Source organism: Salvelinus namaycush, chromosome 9, assembly GCF_016432855.1.
Source record: "Salvelinus namaycush isolate Seneca chromosome 9, SaNama_1.0, whole genome shotgun sequence".
NCBI lineage: Eukaryota > Metazoa > Chordata > Actinopteri > Salmoniformes > Salmonidae > Salvelinus > Salvelinus namaycush.
Window position 1 is genome coordinate 17,674,835 of NC_052315.1, and position 23,311 is coordinate 17,698,145.

Genomic DNA, 23,311 nt, shown 5'->3' on the forward strand with positions numbered 1-23,311 from the left:
AGGATAGAATTTGATGTCTCGTACTTTCCATTTTATTAAAATGTTAAGTCTATATTTTCCTCACATTGGAAACTGGCACAGTGTAGTTGTTGCCTAAACAGCTGGACACTACGGAACACTAAATGAAGGTGGATGTATTTCTTTTGAAAATAAATGACCGTTCCCAATAAAGCTTTCTTGATTAAAACGACAATTATTAGATTTACAAACATTTGTATGATTTATTTCAACATACCTCACATTATTTACAACAACAAAAAAGTCAGATTCCTTGCATACAAGACTAATTGAAGGAGGATCATCAATGATGTCAGTATTTACTGAACATGTTCAAGAAGGGAACTCCTTGCAACCAGTACCAAAATCTTCTCAAATATGCAATTACCAACTCAGTGATGTCACTTCAAAAGCAACACAGGTCAGTCTGGTTTCCAAATGCCTCTGATCTTTGAACTGCCTTCTTTCTTCTGAGAGTGTCTAGGCATCTAGAGTACCTTGAAAGAGAACATAGAAAAACAAAAACAAAAACCAAAATATTGTCAACCATACTATACAAATCTATTATTAATATATACTACCGTTCAAAAGTTTGGGGTCACTTAGAAATGTCCTTGTTTTTGTAAAAAAAGCAATTTTTTTGACCATTAAAATAACATCAAATTGATCAGAAATACAGTGTAGACATTGTTCATGTTGTAAATGTAAATGACTATTGTAGCTGGAAACGGCTGATTTTTAATAGAATATCTACATAGGCATACAGAGGCCCATTATCAGCAACCATCACTCTTCTGTTCCAATGGCACGTTGTGTTAGCTAATCCATGTGTATCATTTTAAAATGCTAATTGATCATTAGAAAACCATTTTTCAATTATGTTAGCACAGCTGAAAACTGTTGTCCTGATTAAAGATGCAATAAAACTGGCCTTCTTTAGACTAGTTGAGTATCTGGAGCATCAGCATTTGTGGTTTCGATTACAGGCTCAAAACAGCCAGAAACAAAGAACTTCCTTCTGAAACTCATCAGTCTATTCTTGATCTGAGAAATGAAGGCTATTCCATGCGAGAAATTACCAAGAAACTGAAGATCTCGTACACTGCTCTGTACTAATCCCTTCACAGAACAGCGCAAACTGGCCCTAACCAGAATAAAAAAAGAGGAGTGGGAGGCCCCGGTGAACAACTGAGCAAGAGGACAAGTACATTAGAGTGTCTAGTTTGAGAAACAGATGCCTCACAAGTCGTCAACTGGCAGCTTCATTAAATAGTACCCACAAAATACCAGTTTCAACGTCAACAGTGAAGAGGCGACTCCGGGATGTTGGTCTTCTAGGCAGAGTTGCAAAGAAAAAGCCATATCTCAGACTGGCCAATAAAAAGAAAAGATTAAGATGGGCAAAAGAATACAGACACTGGACAGAGGAAGATTGGAAAAAGTGTTATGGACAGACAAATCTAAGTTTGAGGTGTTCAGATCACAAAGAAGAACATTCGTGAGATGCAGAAAAAATGAAAAGATGCTGGAGGAGTGCTTGACGCCATCTGTCAAGCATGGTGGAGGCAAAGTGATGGTCTGGTGGTGCTTTGGTGGTGGTAAAGTGGGAGATTTGTACAGGGTAAATGGGATCCTGAAGAAGGAAGGCTATTACTAAATTTTGCAACGCCATGCCCTGTGGACGGCGCTTAATTGGAGCCAATTTCCTCCTACTTTATTTATTTTTTATTTTCTTTCACCTTTATTTAACCCGGTGGGCCAGTTGAGAACAAGCTCTCATTTACAACTGCGACCTGGCCAAGATAAAGCAAAGCGACAAAAACAACAGAGTTACAAACAAACGCACAGTCAATAACACAATATAAAAATCTATGTACAGTGTGAACAAATGTAGAAGATTAGGGAGGTAAGGCAATAAATAGGCCAAAGAGGCGATATAATTACAATTTAGCATTAACACCGGAGTGATAGATGTGCAAATGATGATGTGCAAGTAGAGATACTGGAGTGCAAAAGAACAAAAAGATAAATAACAATATGGGGTTTATGAGGTAGTTGGGTGTGCTATTTACAGATTCACTGTACCTGTAAGCTGCTCTGACAGCTGATGCTTAAAGTTAGTGAGGGAGATAAGTCTCCAGCTTCAGTGATTTTTGCAATTCGTTCCAGTCATTGGCAGCAGAGAACTGAAAGGAAAGGCGGCCAAAGGGGGTGTTGGCTTTGGGGATGACCAGTGAAATATACATGCTGGAGCGTGTGCTACGGGTGGGTGTTGCTATGGTGACCAGTGAGCTGAGATAAGGCGGGGCTTTACCTAGCAAAGACTTATAGATGACCTGGATCCAGTGGGTTTGGCGACGAATATGTAGCGAGGGCCAGCCAACGAGAGCATACAGGTCGCAGTGGTGGGTAGTATATGGGGCTTTGGTGACAAAACGGATGGCACTGTGCTAGACTACATCCAATTTGCTGAGTAGAGTGTTGGAGGCTATTTTGTAAATGACATCGAAGTCAAGGATGGGTAGGATGGTCAGTTTTACGAGGGTATGTTCGGCAGCATGAGTGAAGGAGGCTTTGTTGCAAAATAGGAAGCTGAATCTAGATTTAATTTTGGATTGGAGATGCTTAATGTGAGTCTGGAAGGAGAGTTTACAGTCTAACCAGAAACCTAGGTATTTGTAGTTGTCCACATATTCTAAGTCAGAACCGTCCAGAGTAGTGATGCTAGTCAGGCAGGCGGTTGCAGGCAGCAATCGGTTGAAGAGCATGCATTTAGTTTTACTAGCATTTAAAAGCAGTTGGAGGCCATGGAAGGAGTGTTGTATGGCATTGAAGCTCATTTGGAGGTTTGTTAACACAGTGTCCAAAGGGCCAGATGTATACAGAATGGTGTGGTCTGCATAGAGGTGGATCAGAGAATCACCAGCAGCAAGAGAAACATCATTGATATATACAGAGAAAAGAGTAGGCCCGAGAATTGAACCCTGTGGCACCCCCATAGAGACTGCCAGAGGTCCGGACAACAGGCCCTCCGATTTGACACACTGAACTCTGAGAAGTAGTTGGTGAACCAGGCGAGGCAGTCATTTGAGAAACCAAGGCTATTGAGTCTGCCGATAAGAATGTGGTGATTGACAGAATCGAAAGCCTTGGCCAGGTCGATGAAGACGGCTGCATAGTACTGTCATTTATCGATGGCGGTTATGATATCGTTTAGGACCTTGAGCGTGGCTGAGGTGCACCCATGACCAGCTCAGAAACCAGATTGCATAGTGGAGAAGGTACGGTGGAATTCGAAATGGTCGGTGATCTGTTTGTTAACTTGGCTTTCGAAGATTTTAGAAAGGCAGGGCAGGATGGATATAGGTCTATAACAGTTTGGGTCTAGAGTGTCTCCCCCTTTGAAGAGGGGGATGACCGCGGCAGCTTTCCAATCTTTGGGGATATCGGATGATACGAAATAGGTTGAACAGGCTAGTAATAGGGGTTGCAACCATTTCGGCAGATAATTTTAGAAAGAGAGGGTCCAGATTGTCTAGCCCAGCTGATTTGTTGGGATCCAGATTTTGCAGCAGGACAATGACCGCTCCAAACTATGCAAGAACTATTTATTTCATTGTTCTTTTCTCACCCATCTACACACAATACCCCATAATGTAACACAATATCAGGAAGGCATTCCTAATGTTTTATACACAGTGTGATAGATACTGTCCGTGTGTGTGTCTATCACATTGTGTACAAAACATTAGGGAACACATGCTCTTTCCATGACAAAGACTGACCAGGTGAAACCTATGATCCCTTATTGTAGATGAAGAGGAGGAGACTGGTTAAAGAATGATTTTTTTTAGCCTTGAGACATGGATTGTGTATGTGTGCCATTTAGAGGGTGAATGGGCAAGACAAAAGATTGCCTTTGAACAGGGTACGGTATTAGGTGCCAGGCACACTGGTTTGAGTGCTTCAAGAACTGCAATGCTGCTGGGTTTTTCACGCTCAACAGCTTCCCATGTGTATCAAGAATGGTTCAGCACCCAATGACATCCAGCCAACTTGACAACTGTGGGAAGCATTGGAGTCAACATGGGCCAGCATCCCTGTGGAATGCTTTCGACACCTTGTGGAGTCCATGCCCTGACGAATTGAGTTTGTTCTGAGGGCAAAGGGGGTGCAACTCAATATTAAGGTATTCCAAAAGTTTTGTACACTCAGTGTAATATACACTGCTCAAAAAAATAAAGGGAACACTTAAACAACACAATGTAACTCCAAGTCAATCACACTTCTGTGAAATCAAACTGTCCACTTAGGAAGCAACACTGATTGACAATAAATTTCACATGCTGTTGTGCAAATGGAATAGACAACAGGTGGAAATTATAGGCAATTAGCAAGACACCCCCAATAAAGGAGTGGTTCTGCAGGTGGTGACCACAGACCACTTCTCAGTTCCTATGCTTCCTGGCTGATGTTTTGGTCACTTTTGAATGCTCTAGTGGTAGTATGAGACAGAGTCTACAACCCACACAAGTGGCTCAGGTAGTGCAGCTCATCCAGGATGGCACATCAATGCGAGCTGTGGCAAGAAGGTTTGCTGTGTCTGTCAGCGTAGTGTCCAGAGCATGGAGGCACTACCAGGAGACAGGCCAGTACATCAGGAGACGTGGAGGAGGCCGTAGGAGGGCAACAACCCAGCAGCAGGACCACTACCTCCGCCTTTGTGCAAGGAGGAGCAGGAGGAGCACTGCCAGAGCCCTGCAAAATGACCTCCAGCAGGCCACAAATGTGCATGTGTCTGCTCAAACGGTCAGAAACAGACTCCATGAGGTTGGTATGAGGACCCGACGTCCACAGGTGGGGGTTGTGCTTACAGCCCGACACCATGCAGGACGTTTGGCATTTGCCAGAGAACACCAAGATTGGCAAATTCGCCACTGGCGCCCTGTGCTCTTCACAGATGAAAGCAGGTTCACACTGAGCACATGTGACAGACGTGACAGAGTCTGGAGACGCCGTGGAGAACGTTCTGCTGCCTGCAACATCCTCCAGCATGACCGGTTTGGCGGTGGGTCAGTCATGGTGTGGGGTGGTATTTCTTTGGGGGGCTGCACAGCCCTCCATGTGCTCGCCAGAGGTAGCCTGACTGCCATTAGGTACTGAGATGAGATCCTCAGACCCCTTGTGAGACCATATGCTGGTGCGGTTGGCCCTGGGTTCCTCCTAATGCAAGACAATGCTAGACCTCATGTGGCTGGAGTGTCAGCAGTTCCTGCAAGAGGAAGGCATTGATGCTATGGACTGGCCCGCCCGTTCCCCAGACCTGAATCCAATTGAGCACATCTGGGACATCATGTCTCGCTCCATCCACCAACGCCACGTTGCACCACAGACTGTCCAGGAGTTGGCGGATGCTTTAGTCCAGGTCTGGGAGGAGATCCCTCAGGAGACCATCTGCCACCTCATCAGGACCATGCCCAGGCGTTGTAGGGAGGTCATACAGGCACGTGGAGGCCACACACACTACTGAGCCTCATTTTGACTTGTTTTAAGGACATTACATCAAAGTTGGATCAGCCTGTAGTGTGGTTTTCCACTTTAATTTTGAGTGTGACTCCAAATCCAGACCTCCATGGGTTGATAAATTTGATTTCCATTGATCATTTTTGTGTGATTTTGTTGTCAGCACATTCAACTATGTAAAGAAAAAAGTATTGAATAAGAATATTTCATTCATTCAGCTCTAGGATATGTTATTTTAGTGTTCCCTTAATTTTTTTGAGCAGTGTATATAACTATATATTCACTTTGGATTGTTATTTCTTGATTTTATTATTTGTATTGTATTTGCAAGATATTCTACTGCACTGTTGGAGCTAGTAGCATAAGCATTTTGCTGCACCTGCTATAACACCTGCAAATATGTGTACGCAACCCAGAAACTTTTATTTGAATCATTACTGATTCAGTACAGCCAATGAAATCAGGCTAATGCATCACAGCATGATCATCCAATTACATAAAATCTATTAGCAATCTTATGAGGATAAAAACATGGTAGAGGTTTAGTAAAGAAGCATGCTTGGCAGAGAATGGAAGAGAACTTACCTTCCAGAAAAGCAAACTCATCTATGGCCTCGATTGCATTGTCTGTTAGTGAAAAAAAACAATAGTTAGGAACAACTAGTCAAAGGCTAGCCCAGGGGTAGGCAACCCTGTTCCTGGAGTGCCGCTGGTACTTCAGGATTTTGTTCCAACTAGGCACCACACCTGACCAACTGAGCTAATCGATCAGTTCAGTGACTGCCTAAATTCAACACACCTGGTCTTCTAGGTCGGTTTAATCAAAAACCTGAAGTGCCTGCGGCACTCCAGGACTAGGGTTGCCTACCCCTGGTCTAGCCTAAGTGGCCACCAATCCTGGTCCTGTAGAGTTAGGCCTATACCGGATTCAACTTACCAAGGTCTTAGTGGTGAGGTAGAACAAAAGCCTGCACACCAACTCAAATACACACTTTTGCTGTAGCCCCAGATAAACACCTGATTCCTCTTGTCAACGAATCATCAAGCCCTCAATGAGATGAATGAGGTGTGTGTGTGTCCTACAATGAAAGTGTTTACTGTTGGTGGGAGTTGGTGCGCAGGCTTTTGTTCTACCTCAACACTAAGACCCCGATCAGTTGAATCAGGTATAGGCCTAATACGTGTTTAGTACGGGGATGGAACTAAAGTCTGCAAACCCTGTGGCTCTCCAGAACCAGGGGTTGGTGACCATTACACTAAGCATATGGTATATAGGATCAATGTTTGGTCAACAACATGTCCACTTGACATTACTAACCTAAATCTTTCCTCTGCAAAGTTTTCCTCTTTCCTTGCTGGGCATACACCAGGGCATCTTTGGCAATCATCTCAACAAAGAGTTCCTGGAAGACATGAACTGAAGTTTAGTAAACAGTGAGTAACATCCAGGAGCGGCGCTCCCTCACTTTTCAATTTTAGAATACATGGAGCTGGTAAAACTACGTCTGGAAAACTCATTCTAATAATTTCTAAATCAAATGATATTTAATTACCACTAAAATTCCATGAAAAATTATAGAATGACAAACCAAATAAATATGTATAGCAGCCTAGAGGTAAATGGTGGTTTCTTCCCTGTCTTATCTCTGGGAGTGGCTAGAATGATTAACTATAGGCTGTGTGTGTGTGCACACTGCGGAGACCCGTAGGAGGCTTGACCACTTGGCCAATTAGAACTGTGAAAAAAAAGTCAAGTCACTGTGCGTCTGCCTTGATGTTCATAAAACTCAACGAACCCCCTTTGCGCAGTGGAACCCAGAACAATGTGTGACCACTTGTTTACAGAGACAGCGTCCTGCCGAGGACACCCAAACCAGAGTAGCCACCACAAAGCCCAAGGAGCCTGAGCCTCTCTGGAAGTTGCTGAATAATTGCTTGGCTATTAGTTGAGACGGTAGCTCGGTATGTCAGGATGGGCAATTGGAAATGTGAATTGGGCCAAGTTGGAGGAAATAATGCATTTACGGAAATACAGGGGGTGGAGATCGGGGTGCCTTGTGAGAATTGGGGGGTGTGAACAACATCTAGTATTAAGGAAGTCTCAAGATATTGCTCGCCTGAGGTAAAGTATCTCATGATTAGCTGTAGACCACACTTCTACCGAGAGTTTTCATCTATATTATTCATAGCTGTCTATTTACCACCTCAAACCAATGCTGGCACTAAGACTGCACTCAACGAGCTGTATAAGGCCAAAAGCAAACAAGAAAATGCTCATCCAGAAGCGGCGCTCCTATTGGCCGGGGACTTTAATGCAGGGAAACTTAAATCTGTTTTAAGTCATTTCCATCAGCATGTCACATGTGCAACCAGAGGGGAGAAGGAAAAAAAAGATTCAAGACCACCTTTACTCCACACACACAGAGATGCATACAAGGCTCTCCCTCGCCCTCCATTTGGCAAACCCGACCATAATTCTATCCTCCCAATTCCTGCTTAGGAGCAAAAACTAAAGCAGGAAGTACCAGTGTCTCGCTCAATACGGAAGTGGTCAGATGACACGGGTGCTACACTACACGACTGTTTTGCTAGCACTGACTGGAATATGTTCCGGGATTCATCCAATGGTATTGAGGAGTATACCACCTCAGTCACCGGCTTCATCAATAAGCACATCGACGACGTCGTCCCCACAGTGAATGTACGTACATATCCCAACCAGAAGCCATGGATGACAGGCAACATCCGCCCAAGTTAAAGGCTAGAGCTGCCGCTTTCAAAGAGTCGGACACTAATCCGGACGCTTATAAAAAAAATCCCGCTATGCCCTCTGACGAACCACCAAACAGGCAAAGCGTCAATATAGAACTAAGATCAAATCGTACTACACAGGCTCTGACGCTCGTCGAATGTGGCAGGGCTTGCAAACTATTACGGACTACAAAGGGAAACCCAGCCGCGAGCTGCTCAGTGACGCAAGCCTACCAGACAAGCGAAATACCTTTTATGTTTGCTTCGAGGCAAACAACACCGAAGCATGCATGAGAGCACCAGCTGTTTCAGACGACTGTGTGATCACGCTCTCCGTAGCCGATGTGACCAAGACCTTTAAACAGGTCAACATTCACAAGGCCGCGGGCCAGACAGATTACCAGGACGTGTACTCAGAGCATGCGCGGACCAACTGGCGAGTATCTTCACTGACATTTTCAACCTCTCAGAGTCTGTAATACCTACATGTTTTAAGCAGATCACCATAGTCCATGTGCCCAAGAAAGCGAAGGTAACCTGCCAAAATGACTACCGTCCCGTAGCACTCACGTCAGTAGCCATGAAGTGCTTTGAAAGGCTGGTCATGGCTCACATCAACACCATCATCCCGGAAACCCTAGACACCTCCAATTTGCATACCGCCTCAACAGATCCACAGATGACGCAATCTGAATCGCACTCCACACTGCCCTTTCCCACTTGGACAAAAAGAACACCTGCGTGAGAATGCTGTTCATTGACTACAACTCAGTGTTCAAGACCATAGTGCCCATAAAACTCAACACTAAGCTAAGGACCCTGGGACTAAACACCTCCCTCTGCAACTGGATCCTGGACTTCATGATGGGCCACCCCCAGGTTGTAAGGGTAGGCAACATCATCCACGCTGATCCTCAAAATGGGGACCCCTAACGGGTGCGTGCTTAGTCCCCTCCTGTACTCCTTGTTCACCCACGACTTCGTGGCCAAGCACAACTCCAACACCATCATTAAGTTTGCTGATGACACAATGGTTGGCCTGATCACCAACAACGATGAGACAGCCTATAGGGAGGTCAGAGACCTGGCAGTGTGGTGTCAGGAAAACAACCTCTCCCTCAACGTGAGCAAGACAAAGGAGCTGATCATGGACTACAGGAAAAGGACGGCAGACCACGCCCCCATTCACATCGACAGGGCAGTAGTGGAGCAGGTTGAGAGTTAAGTTCCTTGGTGTTCACATCACCAACAAAATATCATGGCCCAAAACACACCAAGAAAGTCGTGAAGAGGGCACAACAGTACCTTTTCCCCCTCAAGAGACTGAAAAATTTTGGCATGGGTCCCCAGATCTTCAAAAAGTTCTACAGCTGCACCATCAAGAGCATCCTGACCGGTTGCATCACCGCCTGGTATGGCAACTGCTCGGCATCCGACTGTAAGGCAATACAGGGGGTAGTGCATACTGCCCAGTACATCACTGGGGCAAAGCTGCTTGCCATCCAGGACCTATATACTAGGCAGTGTCAGAGGAAGGCTCAAACATGCATTTCACACTAAGGTCTCCACCTGTTATATTCAGCACGTGACAAATAAAATTTGATTTGAAGTAGACGAGGATGGGAAAAGAGTGAGGAATCCTGAGAGGATTCCAGTGAGTAGTAGATTTGTGCCAGCACAGAGCGATAGGCCAACAAGTAATTTATGCATTAGTAAGTTTGGCTTCTTAGCATTCATAGCAATGGTTATCAACTGTACCGCAGTTATTGAATGTAAATCACAAAAAATAGATGTTGTGGTGGCAGCTGGAGACATGTATTTGGGTATAAGAGATTTGACATCAAAATAGTTACAAGGTTTGTTGAGAGGTGGTGTTCGATCCTCCCAGGACCTTAGCATGGTGCAGGAGCAGATGGGGTCAATGTAGTGGAATGGGATAGTGTATATTTAATGAGTAAAGGTGGTGTTGTCTAGGGCTATATTTCACATTCGTAGAGGAACAGGACTAATGAAGAGAATTTAATGTAGGTAGGTCGTGACAATAGGTGGCGGTGTATGCACCTAAAAGTTGAATACGATCCACCATCCAAATCCCAAAGAAGGACTTCAGCACCCAAAGACTAGCCCGCAATTACTGTCGGCTATAAAGCCCCACAGTGGAGAGGTTGGGTTAATGCAGAAGACACATTTCAGTTGAATGCATTCAGTTGTACAACTGACTAGTTGTCCCCTTTTCCCTTTCCATAATACCCATAAAACCTAGCAGTCCACCATTTTTCCCATAGGGGATTTTAGAAACACTTCAAATAAGGGCTGTGTTTCATGACCAGCTGGCTAGAGCGTTTACAGACATATTCAATCTCTCCCTATCCCAGTCTGCTGTCCCCACTTGCTTCAAGATGTCCACTATTGTTCCTGTACCCAAGAAAGCAAAGGTAAATGTAAGGGTGCTCTCGAGCGGCTAGATGTTCTTTACCATTCGGCCATCAGATTTGCCACCAATGCTCCTTATAGGACACATCACTGCACTCTATACTCCTCTGTAAACTGGTCATCTCTGTATACCCGTCACAAGACCCACTGGTTGATGCTTGTTTATAAAACCCTCTTAGGCCTCACTCCCCCCTATCTGAGATATCTACTGCAGCCCTCATCCTCCACATACTTGACCCGTTCTGCCAGTCACATTCTGTTAAAGGTCCCAAAAAGCACACACATCCCTGGGTCGCTCCAATTTTCAGTTCGCTGCAGCTAGTGACTGGAACAACCTGCAACAAATACTCAAATTGGACAGTATTCTCAATCTCTTCATTCAAAGACACTCTTACTGACAGTTGTGGCTGCTTTGCGTGATGTATTGTTGTCTCTACCTTCTTGCCCTTTGTGCTGTTGTCTGTGTCCAATAATGGCTGTACCATGTTTTGTGCTGCTACCATGTTGTGTTGCTACCATGTTGTTATGTTGTGTTGCTACCAAGCTGTGTTGTCATGTGTTGCTGCCTTGCTATGTTGTCGTCTTCGGTCTCTCTTTATGTAGTGTTGTCTCTCTTGTCATGATGTGTGTTTTGTCCTATATTTATCTTTTATTTTTAATCCCAGCCCCCGTAGGAGGCCTTTTGGTAGGCCGTCATTGTAAATAAGAATTTGTTCTTAACTGACTTGCCTAGTTAAATTAAGGTTAAATAAAAAAAATGTAAAAAAGGAACTAAATTACTATCGCCACATAGCACTCACTTCTGTAATCATGAAGTGCTTTGAGAGGCTAGTTAAGGATAATATCACCTCCACCTTACACCTACACCCACTTGAATTTGCATACCGTCCCAATAGATCCAGACTACGCAATAGACATCGCACTGAACACTGCCCTAAGAGGAATGTCTATGTAAGAATAATGTTCATAGACTACAGCTCAGCCTTCAACACCATAGTGCCCTCCAAACTCACCATTAAGCTCGGAATCCTGGGTCTGAAATCCGCCCTGTGCAACTGGGTCCTGGACTTCCCGACGAGCCGCCCCCAGGTGGTGAAGGTAGGAAACAACACCTCTACTACGCTGATCCTCAACACAGGGGCCCCACAAGGGTGCATGCTCAGCCCCCTCCTGTACTCCCTGTTCACCCATGACTATGTGGCCATGCACGCCTCCAATTCAATCAAGTTTGCAGACGACAACAGTAGTAGGCCTGATTACCAACAATGACGAGACAGCCTACAGGGGGGAGGTGAAGGCCCTGGCGGAGTGGTGCCAGAAAAATTACCTCTCCCTCAACAAAACAAAGGAGCTGATGGTGGATTCAGGAGACCGCAGAGGGAGCACACTCCCATCCACGGGACCACAGTAAAGAAGGTGAAAAGCTTCAAGTTCCTCGGCCTATACGTCAATGACAATCTGAAATGGTCCACCCACACAGACAGTGTAGTGAAGAAATTTGGCTAGGTCCCTAAGACCCTCACAAACTTTCACTATTGAGCGCATCCTGTCAGGCTGTAGCACTGCCAGGTACAGCAGCTGCACAGCCTGCAACCGCTGGGCTCTCCAGATGGTGGTCTGCCCAACACATCACCAGGGGCACACTGCCTGCCATCCAGGACACCTGCAGCACCCGATGTCACAGGAAGTCCAAAAAGATCAAGGACATCAACCACCTGAGCCATGGCCTGTTCACCCCGCTATCATCCAGAAAGAGAGGTTAGTAAAGGTGCATCAAAGTTGGGACTGAGAGACTGAAAAACAGCTTCTATCTCAAGGCCATCAGACTGTTAAATAGCCATCACTAGCAGGCCTCCACCCAGTATCCTGCACTGAACTTAATCACTGTCACTAGCCGGCTACCACCCAGTTACTCAACCCTGCACCTTAGAGGCTGCTGCACTAAGTACATAGACATGGAATCACTGGTCACTTGAATAATGTTTACATACCATTTTACTAATTTAATATGTATATACTGTATTCTAGTCAATGCCAATCCGACATTGCTCACCCTAATATTTATATATTTCTTAATTCCATAATTTTCCTTTAAATGTGTGTGTATTGTTGTGAATTGTTAGATACTACTACACTGTTGGAGCTATGCACAAAGAAGCATTTCGCTACACCCGCAATAACAACTGCTAAATATGTGTATGTGACCAATAAAATTTGATTTGATGTAGGCTTACCCTGGCGTGACATTTTGATAACTATGTAAATCTCTCTCGGACAAGGTGACTTATCAATATATTCGGCTCTATTTACGCTCAGATTCAAAACTGCTAATTAGCATCAAAATAGACATCATGCAAAACTACAAATCCCTGCAAGCTCCACCACATCATCGCTAACTGATCCCTTTGCTAAAAGGTAGTGTCAATTTAAAAAAAAATGTGCAGAAGACAGTTCACAGAATTGTCCATTTAAAGAAATTTAGCCTATCTATTCCTACATCTAGCTAAAATTATATAGTTAATCCATAGAATCTTAGTTTTACTTCAATTTGGCAGTCTTGTCCAGATTAACATAGCATTTGTAGTTCCTTATGATAGCCACATTAGCATTTCATTTTTGGGAGGGTAAATACATGCAAATATATTTGTTAGGAGAGATTTACACAGCTATGAAAACGTCGCGCCAGGGTAAGTCTACACGAAACACAGTCCTTATTGTAAGTGTTTCCAAAATCCCCTATGGGAAAAATGAAAAGGTGGAAAACGATAGGAACCATTTCCCTGTTTGACCTCTAGGTTTTATGGGTATTGTGTCATCCTGTGGTACTCAACTAACTACAACAAGGACCATAAATCAGCTGGCTAGCCAGTTACATGGCATTAGTCCATGTTGACTGTAGGCTACCAAATATGAAAACAAACTATCATACTGGTAGCTACTCCACGTAATAGTTTTAACTTACTGTGGCTTTAGCTATGATAAACACAGACTCTTGACTGGCGAGGGACACGTCTGGGTCGGCTTTCATCAATGCCTTGATGCGGGATAGCGGTAACTTCGCGAGACGGTTCTGGGGACCTCCTGCAACAGGCCCAGTTTGTTGGTTGTTCTCGCCAGCCTCGTTCCCCCGTACCTCTTCCTCGCCTTCACATCGCTCTGGGTCCGACTCTGTGGGTCCCAAGGGGGCGACAGAGACTGCAACACTTTCCGCCATTCTCTTGTAGCCACATACAGTTCGTAGCTAGCATGTGCTACTTTCCTAGCGTAGAAAATGTGCTCGAGAATCACACATTCGAATGTCCCTCCCCTTTCACTCCCGCCATCTATTCCTTGTGTGTGATTGGATAAATTGCCGACTTCATGAGGCGACGATTGTCTCGAACGGAAGCCAAACAAAGTGTTCACAACTCCTCAGCGCTCCTCCTAAACGTTGTGAAACATTGACTACAGAACGCCCACGATGCTGAATAGGAAACATGACAGATCATGACACTAATTAAGAACTCTATCATATATCTGTTGCATTCAATTGCCATCTCCATTTCTCTATTGCTGTAGAAATGTGAGCAATTATTAATTGTTTGTTGCTAGACCTGTCATAAATATTGAATTTGATTGGCCTACCTTTCAATAAAATGTTCAATGTTTATCATTACATTAGAACATTGACTACAGAACGCCCACGATGCTGAATAGGAAACATGACAGATCATGACACTAATTAAGAACTCTATCATATATCTGTTGCATTCAATTGCCATCTCCATTTCTCTATTGCTGTAGAAATGTGAGCAATTATTAATTGTTTGTAGCTAGACCTGTCATAAATATTGAATTTGATTGGCCTACCTTTCAATAAAATGTTTAATGTTTATCATTACATTAGATTCACATGATTTAGAAAAGTGCTCTAGCTGCGTGTCCAGAGATTTAGTGCTGCCTTGTCTATATCAGTCTCTAATGGATATTAATACACGGTGATAATAGGATTGGCAGGGTGATGCCCTGAGGTTTAGTGATGGTGAGCCACTCCATTCACACACACTGTATCTTCTCTACTGCTGGACTTGAAGGATGAGGGATCCGCAACTACCAGGTAACACTTAAAACTATTATTTTGTGAGTAGTTAGTTATATGCGAAAGAGCATATAAAGTGCATATAAATAACTTTTTTGCTATTTTGTTTATTTTAGATGCAGATGTGTTCATTACGCCAATACGGGTTGACATATAGTCTAATTGCATGTAGTCTACTTATTTAGGCCTTTAATTTGGTCCCAACAAATTTAGATAAAATACATAACATTTTCTATCAGATCAATAAGACAAAAGCAGTTATTTATTGTGCCCCATAACAATGTGTTGCCATTTCTATAGGGCATTATGAAATGGTGTATGTTACTGCAATAGTAGAATAGAATCAAACAAATTAATCAAAATTGTGGTTTTAAATTGGAATTCTGTGCAAACCTCATTGCTTTTTACCTGGGAACTCCTGTTATTACATTCATTTCTGAATCAATGTACCGTATAAGGCAATTGCAAGCACAAAACAGACACCTAGGCAAAAATAATGGCATGAATTTGATATTAGTGTATGTTGAAAAACATTACAGGTTACAGAGAAATTATAAGGAATTGCATTGCATCAGAATATATTATCACATAAAGTTCAGGGGCACCGATCCAGTTGTAACTGATCATTGTGTTGTGTAACAGTTCAACCAGATAGCTTCTTGCAGCACAGCGAGAGAGTATAGTACTGTACCAGTGAGCAAAATTGGTTGAAAGACGTCTTTTCAACGTCTTTTAAACCAAAAATAAGTAATTTCAACGTCTTGTGCTCTCCCTATACTGAGTGTTATCTATTGCATTTTCAGTTGTATTTTCAGAACAGAACTAACCTCCCAAACTGAGCTCTGTCTAATCCTGACCTGCATTGAGAGTGTTTCCAAAGGGGAGAGCAACATCTTTGATGTGTCAGCATCCATTAAATATAAACCAGATTGAGATGACAAATATATAGAGATGAGATAAACCTAAATGTATAATTATATATACCCTTATCACTTTTAAAATGGTTCTGTGCTCATAAAGGGATAGTTCACCCAAATTACAAAATGACACATTGGTTTCCTTACCCTGTAAGCAGTCTATAGACAAGGTATGACAGCAATCCATGTTTTGGTTTTGTTTCCTTTTCACGGTGGCCTACCAATATCAGCATTTTTCGCGCATCATGTCCAAATAATCCGAAAGTATATGACATTGATTGTGAATGGGATTTGTGACAGGGAAATTAAACCAAAGCATGGATTGGTGTCATACCTTGTCCATAGACTGATTACAGGGTAAGGAAACCAATATGTAATTCAGTAATTTGGGTGAACATTTCCTTTAAGCCTGACTTGCCTAGTTAAATAAAGGTTAAATAAAATAAAAAAAGCCTGATGCACCTGTTGTCTTGGGCCGTCATGACTTTAATAGTCTTTTCCAGTCTATTGTTTGAAGGCTACATTGGTTCATACTGTAGGCTACATTACAGAACCATGGGATTCAGTCCCATCCTATTTTTACATTTAATTCACGTATTCATACTCTTTACAAGAGTGTCTAGGGATATCATGGATTTAACATTGTTAACAAAAAGTGCTTCAGTGCCCAATTATTACTTTTGATTCAGTTTATTTCTCAAAGCAGTGTAGGAATGCACAATACAGTTATACTGTACATAAGATTTTGTATAACGCTATAATGGCCTGCCCAGGCCCAAAATGAGATTCTCTGCTCTGACCTCATTAGACCAAGGCCTCATTGGCTAATCCTACCAACTATTATAGATGTTGGTTCTGACCTCACAGTCATATATCTCCATGACCCAACCTGACCTTATGTAACGGGTGTCGTCGTCGGATGAGGAATAATCGGACCAAAGCGCAGCGTTGTAAGTGTTCATGCTTTTTATTTAAACTGAACACTATAACAAAATAACAAAGAGAATGAACGAAACGGAAACAGTCCTGTCAGGTGCAGAAACACAAAACAGAAAATAACTACCCACAAAGCATCGGTGGGGAAAAGATACCTAAGTATGGTTCACAATCAGAGACAACGATAGTCAGCTGTCCCTGATTGAGAACCATACCCGGCCAAAACAAAGAAATACAAAACATAGAAAAAAGAACAGAATGCCCACCCAAATCACACCCTGACCAAACCAAAATAGAGACATAAAAAGCTCTCTACGGTCAGGGCGTAACACCTTATCTGTGCCCACAAAATAAATAATGTAGTGATGCTGTGTGTAAGGTCAATCCCCACCTCTTTTTATGCTTCGAGTTGATGATCTTCAGTTCAAGTACAAGGCCACATATAATTTAGGGGATAGTGCTTGATGTGCCATATATTGTAATCAGCAGTATGCACACATGCCAATCACTGCCTTTTCTCTTCTTACTAGACAGTTTAGTTTAGTTTATTAATACAACCATTTAAAAAAATAAGCACACATAAAACTTAAAAAGCCATACATGCACATGAGTAAAATCCTTGAGGATAACACAATAAAGTCTGGCACTTATTTCCATTGTTAAATGCATTGCTCTTTATGTAGTTTTCCTTTCGATTTGTAAATTGTTCATTATTGATTGATTTACTGTATCTGAGGGACTGAATGATTTGTTTCGCTGGGATAAAAAAAAAATAAACAGATCCATGTATTTGACCATAGGGAGTTCTTAGAGTCAATACTGCTGTGCTATTTCCAAGTGTCGCTGTCTCCAATATGCACTAGTAAGAATAGTCAATGTCACTTAAAGCTGTTAAGATGATTATTTAGCTGGCCGGACATTCCGTTCAAGTCAACAGGAGTCTCCTGCATGGAGATTAGTGTGAGCCAATCTCATTATGACAGTCCTGCATACTGCACATTTACCCAGAGGTAATGGTGGAGCTCCACGTCTGCAATTAAATCACCTTTTGTAACGATGACCTAAAAGACATTTTGACTGCTATTATGAATCCTTAAGGCCAGTCAGACCATCAGCAGAGCTGTGCCCCAAGCCTCTAACAAAGAATGTCAGATAGAGAGAGTTATAATATGTGACAGTTTGAATCAATGATCCTTTGTATCAATGCTCAATGATCCATTTGATCCAATAGGAGCTAACAGGAATAAGAAAGACAGGTAAGTCATTTGTATCAATGCATGATAGAAGGGAGCGGTAGGATATTTAAGAAGTTGTGTGATGTTATTTTATGTGAATAGAGCTAACTGGAGAGGCCAGAGAACATCTACCCCCAATAGTCCCAAATCGGAATCCCTGCCATTGAACACAGGGAACCTCACCCAAATTAAAATCTCACCTGTAATTCATTTTTTTCCTTTGTGCCTTTTAGGACTCAAATCCAGACTAGCGTGGCCGAAACGCAAGGACAAGGAGGATAAGAAAGCCAAGCCAAGTGAGACGAGTGTAACGCCATTGGATAAAACACCCAAAGTCCTTTCAACCTGTCCTATTATACCAGAACTGACCCCAGAACAGAGGATGAGGCAGACACCGTTTGAGAGGGTGCTTTATGACATGAACCATGACCAGAGGGTAGTCAACGACCTCATACTGGGCCGGAGGATCTCCTTCTACGAGCTCAGGGGGGAAATAGGGTGTGGGAACTTCTCCCACGTTAGATTGGGTATCCATGCCCTGACTAAAGGTAAGGAGAGATTTATTTGTTTGTCATCTTTTCAGTAGTTAGTTAAATTATTAATTGGTCAATTCATTAATCTAGTCAAGCCTGACTGGTACAGTAAACAGAGTGAGAGTTGAGCAAGAGTTGAGTTGAGCAGTACCTCGTCTCCAATGATATAATCATATGTTCCATTCAGTACACCAACTGATGCCACTTTGGAAAATGTAACAAAATGGACATTACAGTTCCTACTCAATGGTTGGGACCTGGCAGTATGAAGATATAGCTCTCTAACACATTCTTACTGACTGGTTCCCTCTGAGCTGACCCTGTCTCTAGCCTCCCATGCCTGCCACACAGACTCTGTCTCCAGGGGGGTATTATAACAGGGTGAATACTGATGCCAGAGGACAAGGGGTGGTCACCTGAACTAAGCACCTCCTGATCGCCTCAGATCCCCCCCTCACCCCCTGTGGTGAATTCATGTTTTATACAGCTCTGTTTAATTTCTGTAGCAGGCAGTTAGAGATCCCTACAGGGAAATAACACAGGAGAGATGGCGAGATGGGGGGTGGGGAAAAGGAGAGTTCTTCATTTACCCTCACATTCTCCTCTCAGGCACATGTTTCACTGGACGTTATATAATTTGGTGAAGCTTCAAATTAAATTACACCAGTTGCCATGTCTCATCACCCTTCCTGCTCTCCTATCATTTCTGTATTGGTTTCTCCCTCTCCCCCCCTTCTCTCTGTGTCTTTCTCTCTCTCACTCCCTCCCTCAGAGAGGGTCGCAATCAAGATTTTGGATAAGCTTCGGCTGGACAAGAAGTCTCAGTCTCTGTTTGCCACAGAGATCAGCTGTATGGAGAAGCTGTCCCACCCTAACATTGTTCGTCTCTATGAGGTGATTGAGACCACCAAGCGCCTGTACCTGGTGATGGAGTACGGTAGTGGAGGAGACCTCTACTCACGTATCACCAACCGGGGGCGTCTGTCTGACCTGGAGACCAAGCTCATCTTTGCCCAGATCATCTCTGCCATCAAACACATGGTGAGCTATAGCCAGTCAAAGCATTGAACAGTAGACGGGCACAGATGTCAATTCCACTCTGTGATTAAGGCAGCTTCCTAACTTGAGGATTGGATGCATAACTTTTGCATAAATCATGCATTGTCTATGGCCAGGATTTGCCAGAATGTATCCAATTATTGTAGGCTATTCTTGCTTGATTGATTCAGAGAGCACATCGTAATTTTGTAGCACATCCAACTAACGTACCCCCACCTTACCCCTTTTTGTTATAATTTCAGCATGACAACAACATCGTCCACCGAGACCTGAAAGCAGAGAACATCTTTTACACCACCAGCTACTGCATCAAGGTGGGAGACCTTGGCTTCAGTATCGTGAGTGCTCCATCTGAAGTCCTCACCACGTTCTGTGGCTCCCCACCCTACGCCGCTCCAGAGCTCTTCAAAGACAAAGGCTACGTGGGTCGTTACGTGGACATCTGGGCCTTGGGAATCCTGCTCTACTTCATGGTCACCGCCACCATGCCTTTCCACGCCGACAACCTTGGTCGTTTGAAGCGCTGTATCATGCAGGGAGCCTACGCCTTCCCTGACTATGTACCCAACCCCTGCCAACTGGCCATAAAGGGCATGCTGAGGTCTGTGCCCGCCGACCGTGACTCCATCTCCCTGATAATGACCAGCACGTGGCTGAAGAGCATTGAGTACCCTCGGGCGTACGCCCCCCTGCCCCAGACACCCTTTCACCTGGCTGAGACCTCCCAGGCCCTGTGTGTGGAGGAGCAGGAGGTGAAGTCGGCCCTGTCTGATCTGGGCATCAAGGGAGTCCACCTGCAGAACAACACCTATACAGACAATCGCAGCCCCCTGACGGGGACGTACCGTATCCTCCTCCACCTCGTCCAGAAGAGGAGGTCTGTGGAGGCGGTGGGATACGCAGCCCTTTACCCTGAGGACTTTGGCAGTAAGAACGGCAGGACGACCACTGCTGTTATGGACAAGCACAACCCTACCAGTGTCTGTGTTATCCTATAGACCAGGGATTTTGCAACAGATTTTGAACCAGGGACTGGAAAATTATGGATCTTCTCTTTGGATTAAAACAAACAATTTTGGTGGGCCACTTATATTGAAATTGAACACTTGAGAAGTGAAGTTCTCCCATAACTATGAACTATCTGAGGGACCTGTCAGCAACATCTCAGGAACCAGTGCTGCTCCATGGACCTCCATGGAGGTTGAGAAATAATGCTACAGAGTCTGGCCTCCTGTATAGCCAGGCTCCACCAGAAGAGAATGTAACCGATGTGAAATGGCTAGCTAGGTAGCGGTGGTGCGCGCTAGCAGCCTTTCAGTCGGTGACGTCACTTGCTCTGATCCAGCCGCGGCTTTTGTGGAGCGATGGGTAACGATGCTTCGTGGGTGACTGTTGTTGATGTGTGCAGAGGGTCCCTGGTTCGCGCCCGGGTCGGGGCGAGGGGACGGACTAGAGTTATACTGTTACACACGCACGCACACACACACCACAAATGCACACACACATACACAGACACACACGCACAGACACACACGCACACACCACAAACACACACCACAAACACACATACACACACTACACTCACGGATCTGTTGTCGCTTATTCGTAGCAGTACAGATGATAGATAGATAAATAGCACCATCTTGTGCTCACATTAATCATTACATTTCAGTACTCCTAAGAAATCCGTGACAGAAAGATACAATGGTGAAAAGGTTCAGATTTCAGGGTTGTACTGTAAAGTACATTAATTATATTGCAGCTTTATGTACTAACAAGGCTACAGTAATTGACTTCAGCTTGTTGTGACATCACTCAATAGGCCTATGTTTTGTACAATTGGCTTACAGCGAGAGACAAAGGATTAAAAATACTATCAGCATCAGCATCTTCCAAGCCTACTTAGTCCTGTGCTTCGTCAAAATACACTGCTCAAAAAAATAAAGGGAACACTAAAATAACACATCCTAGATCTGAATGAATGAAATATTCTTATTAAATACTTTTTTCTTTACATAGTTGAATGTGCTGACAACAAAATCACACAAAAATGATCAATGGAAATCAAATTTATCAACCCATGGAGGTCTGGATTTGGAGTCACACTCAAAATTAAAGTGGAAAACCACACTACAGGCTGATCCAACTTTGATGTAATGTCCTTAAAACAAGTCAAAATGAGGCTCAGTAGTGTGTGTGGCCTCCACGTGCCTGTATGACCTCCCTACAACGCCTGGGCATGCTCCTGATGAGGTGGCGGATGGTCTCCTGAGGGATCTCCTCCCAGACCTGGACTAAAGCATCCGCCAACTCCTGGACAGTCTGTGGTGCAACGTGGCGTTGGTGGATGGAGCGAGACATGATGTCCCAGATGTGCTCAATTGGATTCAGGTCTGGGGAACGGGCGGGCCAGTCCATAGCATCAATGCCTTCCTCTTGCAGGAACTGCTGACACACTCCAGCCACATGAGGTCTAGCATTGTCTTGCATTAGGAGGAACCCAGGGCCAACCGCACCAGCATATGGTCTCACAAGGGGTCTGAGGATCTCATCTCGGTACCTAATGGCAGTCAGGCTACCTCTGGCGAGCACATGGAGGGCTGTGCGGCCCCCCAAAGAAATACCACCCCACACCATGACTGACCCACCGCCAAACCGGTCATGCTGGAGGATGTTGCAGGCAGCAGAACGTTCTCCACGGCGTCTCCAGACTCTGTCACGTCTGTCACATGTGCTCAGTGTGAACCTGCTTTCATCTGTGAAGAGCACAGGGCGCCAGTGGCGAATTTGCCAATCTTGGTGTTCTCTGGCAAATGCCAAACGTCCTGCACGGTGTTGGGCTGTAAGCACAACCCCCACCTGTGGACGTCGGGCCCTCATACCACCCTCATGGAGTCTGTTTCTGACCGTTTGAGCAGACACATGCACATTTGTGGCCTGCTGGAGGTCATTTTGCAGGGCTCTGGCAGTGCTCCACCTGCTCCTCCTTGCACAAAGGCGGAGGTAGCGGTCCTGCTGCTGGGTTGTTGCCCTCCTACGGCCTCCTCCACGTCTCCTGATGTACTGGCCTGTCTCCTGGTAGCGCCTCCATGCTCTGGACACTACGCTGACAGACACAGCAAACCTTCTTGCCACAGCTCGCATTGATGTGCCATCCTGGATGAGCTGCACTACCTGAGCCACTTGTGTGGGTTGTAGACTCCGTCTCATGCTACCACTAGAGTGAAAGCACCGCCAGCATTCAAAAGTGACCCAAACATCAGCCAGGAAGCATAGGAACTGAGAAGTGGTCTGTGGTCACCACCTGCAGAACCACTCCTTTATTGGGGGTGTCTTGCTAATTGCCTATAATTTCCACCTGTTGTCTATTCCATTTGCACAACAGCATGTGAAATTTATTGTCAATCAGTGTTGCTTCCTAAGTGGACAGTTTGATTTCACAGAAGTGTGATTGACTTGGAGTTACATTGTGTTGTATAAGTGTTCCCTTTATTTTTTTGAGCAGTGTATAACTGGGGTCGTGCTCGTGGAAGGACATGGCTAATTTGTCTTAGCTGTGATACAGGAAAAGTGCTTTGTTCAGATATTAATTGTAAGGGAGTCAGGCACGAAGCACTGGCCAATGCCCTGATATTTGAATTACAATACTTAGGTTTATCCTCAAACACTTGTATGCCTTCAACATTAATGTAAATATAACAAACATATTCTTGAGGTAAATTCACAAGCTCTATTCACAGGTACATTGTACAATTTGTAAAACATAAATGTTTTGTGCACAGATCTTTATTTTGGCTATTCAGCGGCTTGGAAGTGAAATGTTTTGTCTGAAGATGAATATCTTTATTA

At 44.1% G+C, this 23,311-nt stretch overlaps 2 protein-coding genes across 2 annotated transcripts; one reads left to right on the forward strand and one right to left on the reverse strand.

Annotated features, from left to right (window-relative positions):
• Positions 1 to 207: 207 nt before the first annotated feature.
• Positions 208 to 14,080, reverse strand: LOC120053406 (DNA polymerase epsilon subunit 4-like). The gene is made up of 4 exons (XM_039000528.1): positions 13,667 to 14,080; positions 6,839 to 6,923; positions 6,106 to 6,147; positions 208 to 494 (listed from the first exon to the last, which is right to left on the reverse strand). Exons 1-4 carry the CDS (start codon positions 13,916 to 13,918, stop codon positions 478 to 480), a joined length of 396 nt encoding a protein of 131 aa, XP_038856456.1. The 5' UTR covers positions 13,919 to 14,080; the 3' UTR covers positions 208 to 477.
• A 3,832-nt stretch (positions 14,081 to 17,912) lies between these two features.
• Positions 17,913 to 20,794, forward strand: LOC120053172 (serine/threonine-protein kinase NIM1). The gene is made up of 5 exons (XM_039000335.1): positions 17,913 to 17,928; positions 18,104 to 18,166; positions 18,233 to 18,418; positions 19,176 to 19,444; positions 19,705 to 20,794. Exons 1-5 carry the CDS (start codon positions 17,913 to 17,915, stop codon positions 20,458 to 20,460), a joined length of 1,290 nt encoding a protein of 429 aa, XP_038856263.1. The 3' UTR covers positions 20,461 to 20,794.
• Positions 20,795 to 23,311: the final 2,517 nt, after the last annotated feature.

What these genes read in the sequence shown, in the direction of transcription:
- LOC120053172 (XM_039000335.1), top strand. An exon ending in GGATAAGAAAGCCAAGCCAA is followed by an intron (nt 18,167 to 18,232) that starts GTGAGACGAGTG and finishes CTATTATACCAG; the next exon opens with AACTGACCCCAGAACAGAGG. An exon ending in TATCCATGCCCTGACTAAAG is followed by an intron (nt 18,419 to 19,175) that starts GTAAGGAGAGAT and finishes TCCCTCCCTCAG; the next exon opens with AGAGGGTCGCAATCAAGATT.
- LOC120053406 (XM_039000528.1), bottom strand. Translation starts at nt 13,918, where the DNA reads ATGGCGGAAAGTGTTGCAGTCTCTGTCGCCCCCTTGGGACCCACAGAG. An exon ending in TTATCATAGCTAAAGCCACA is followed by an intron (nt 6,924 to 13,666) that starts GTAAGTTAAAAC and finishes CATGTCTTCCAG; the next exon opens with GAACTCTTTGTTGAGATGAT. An exon ending in TTTGCAGAGGAAAGATTTAG is followed by an intron (nt 6,148 to 6,838) that starts GTTAGTAATGTC and finishes TTTCACTAACAG; the next exon opens with ACAATGCAATCGAGGCCATA.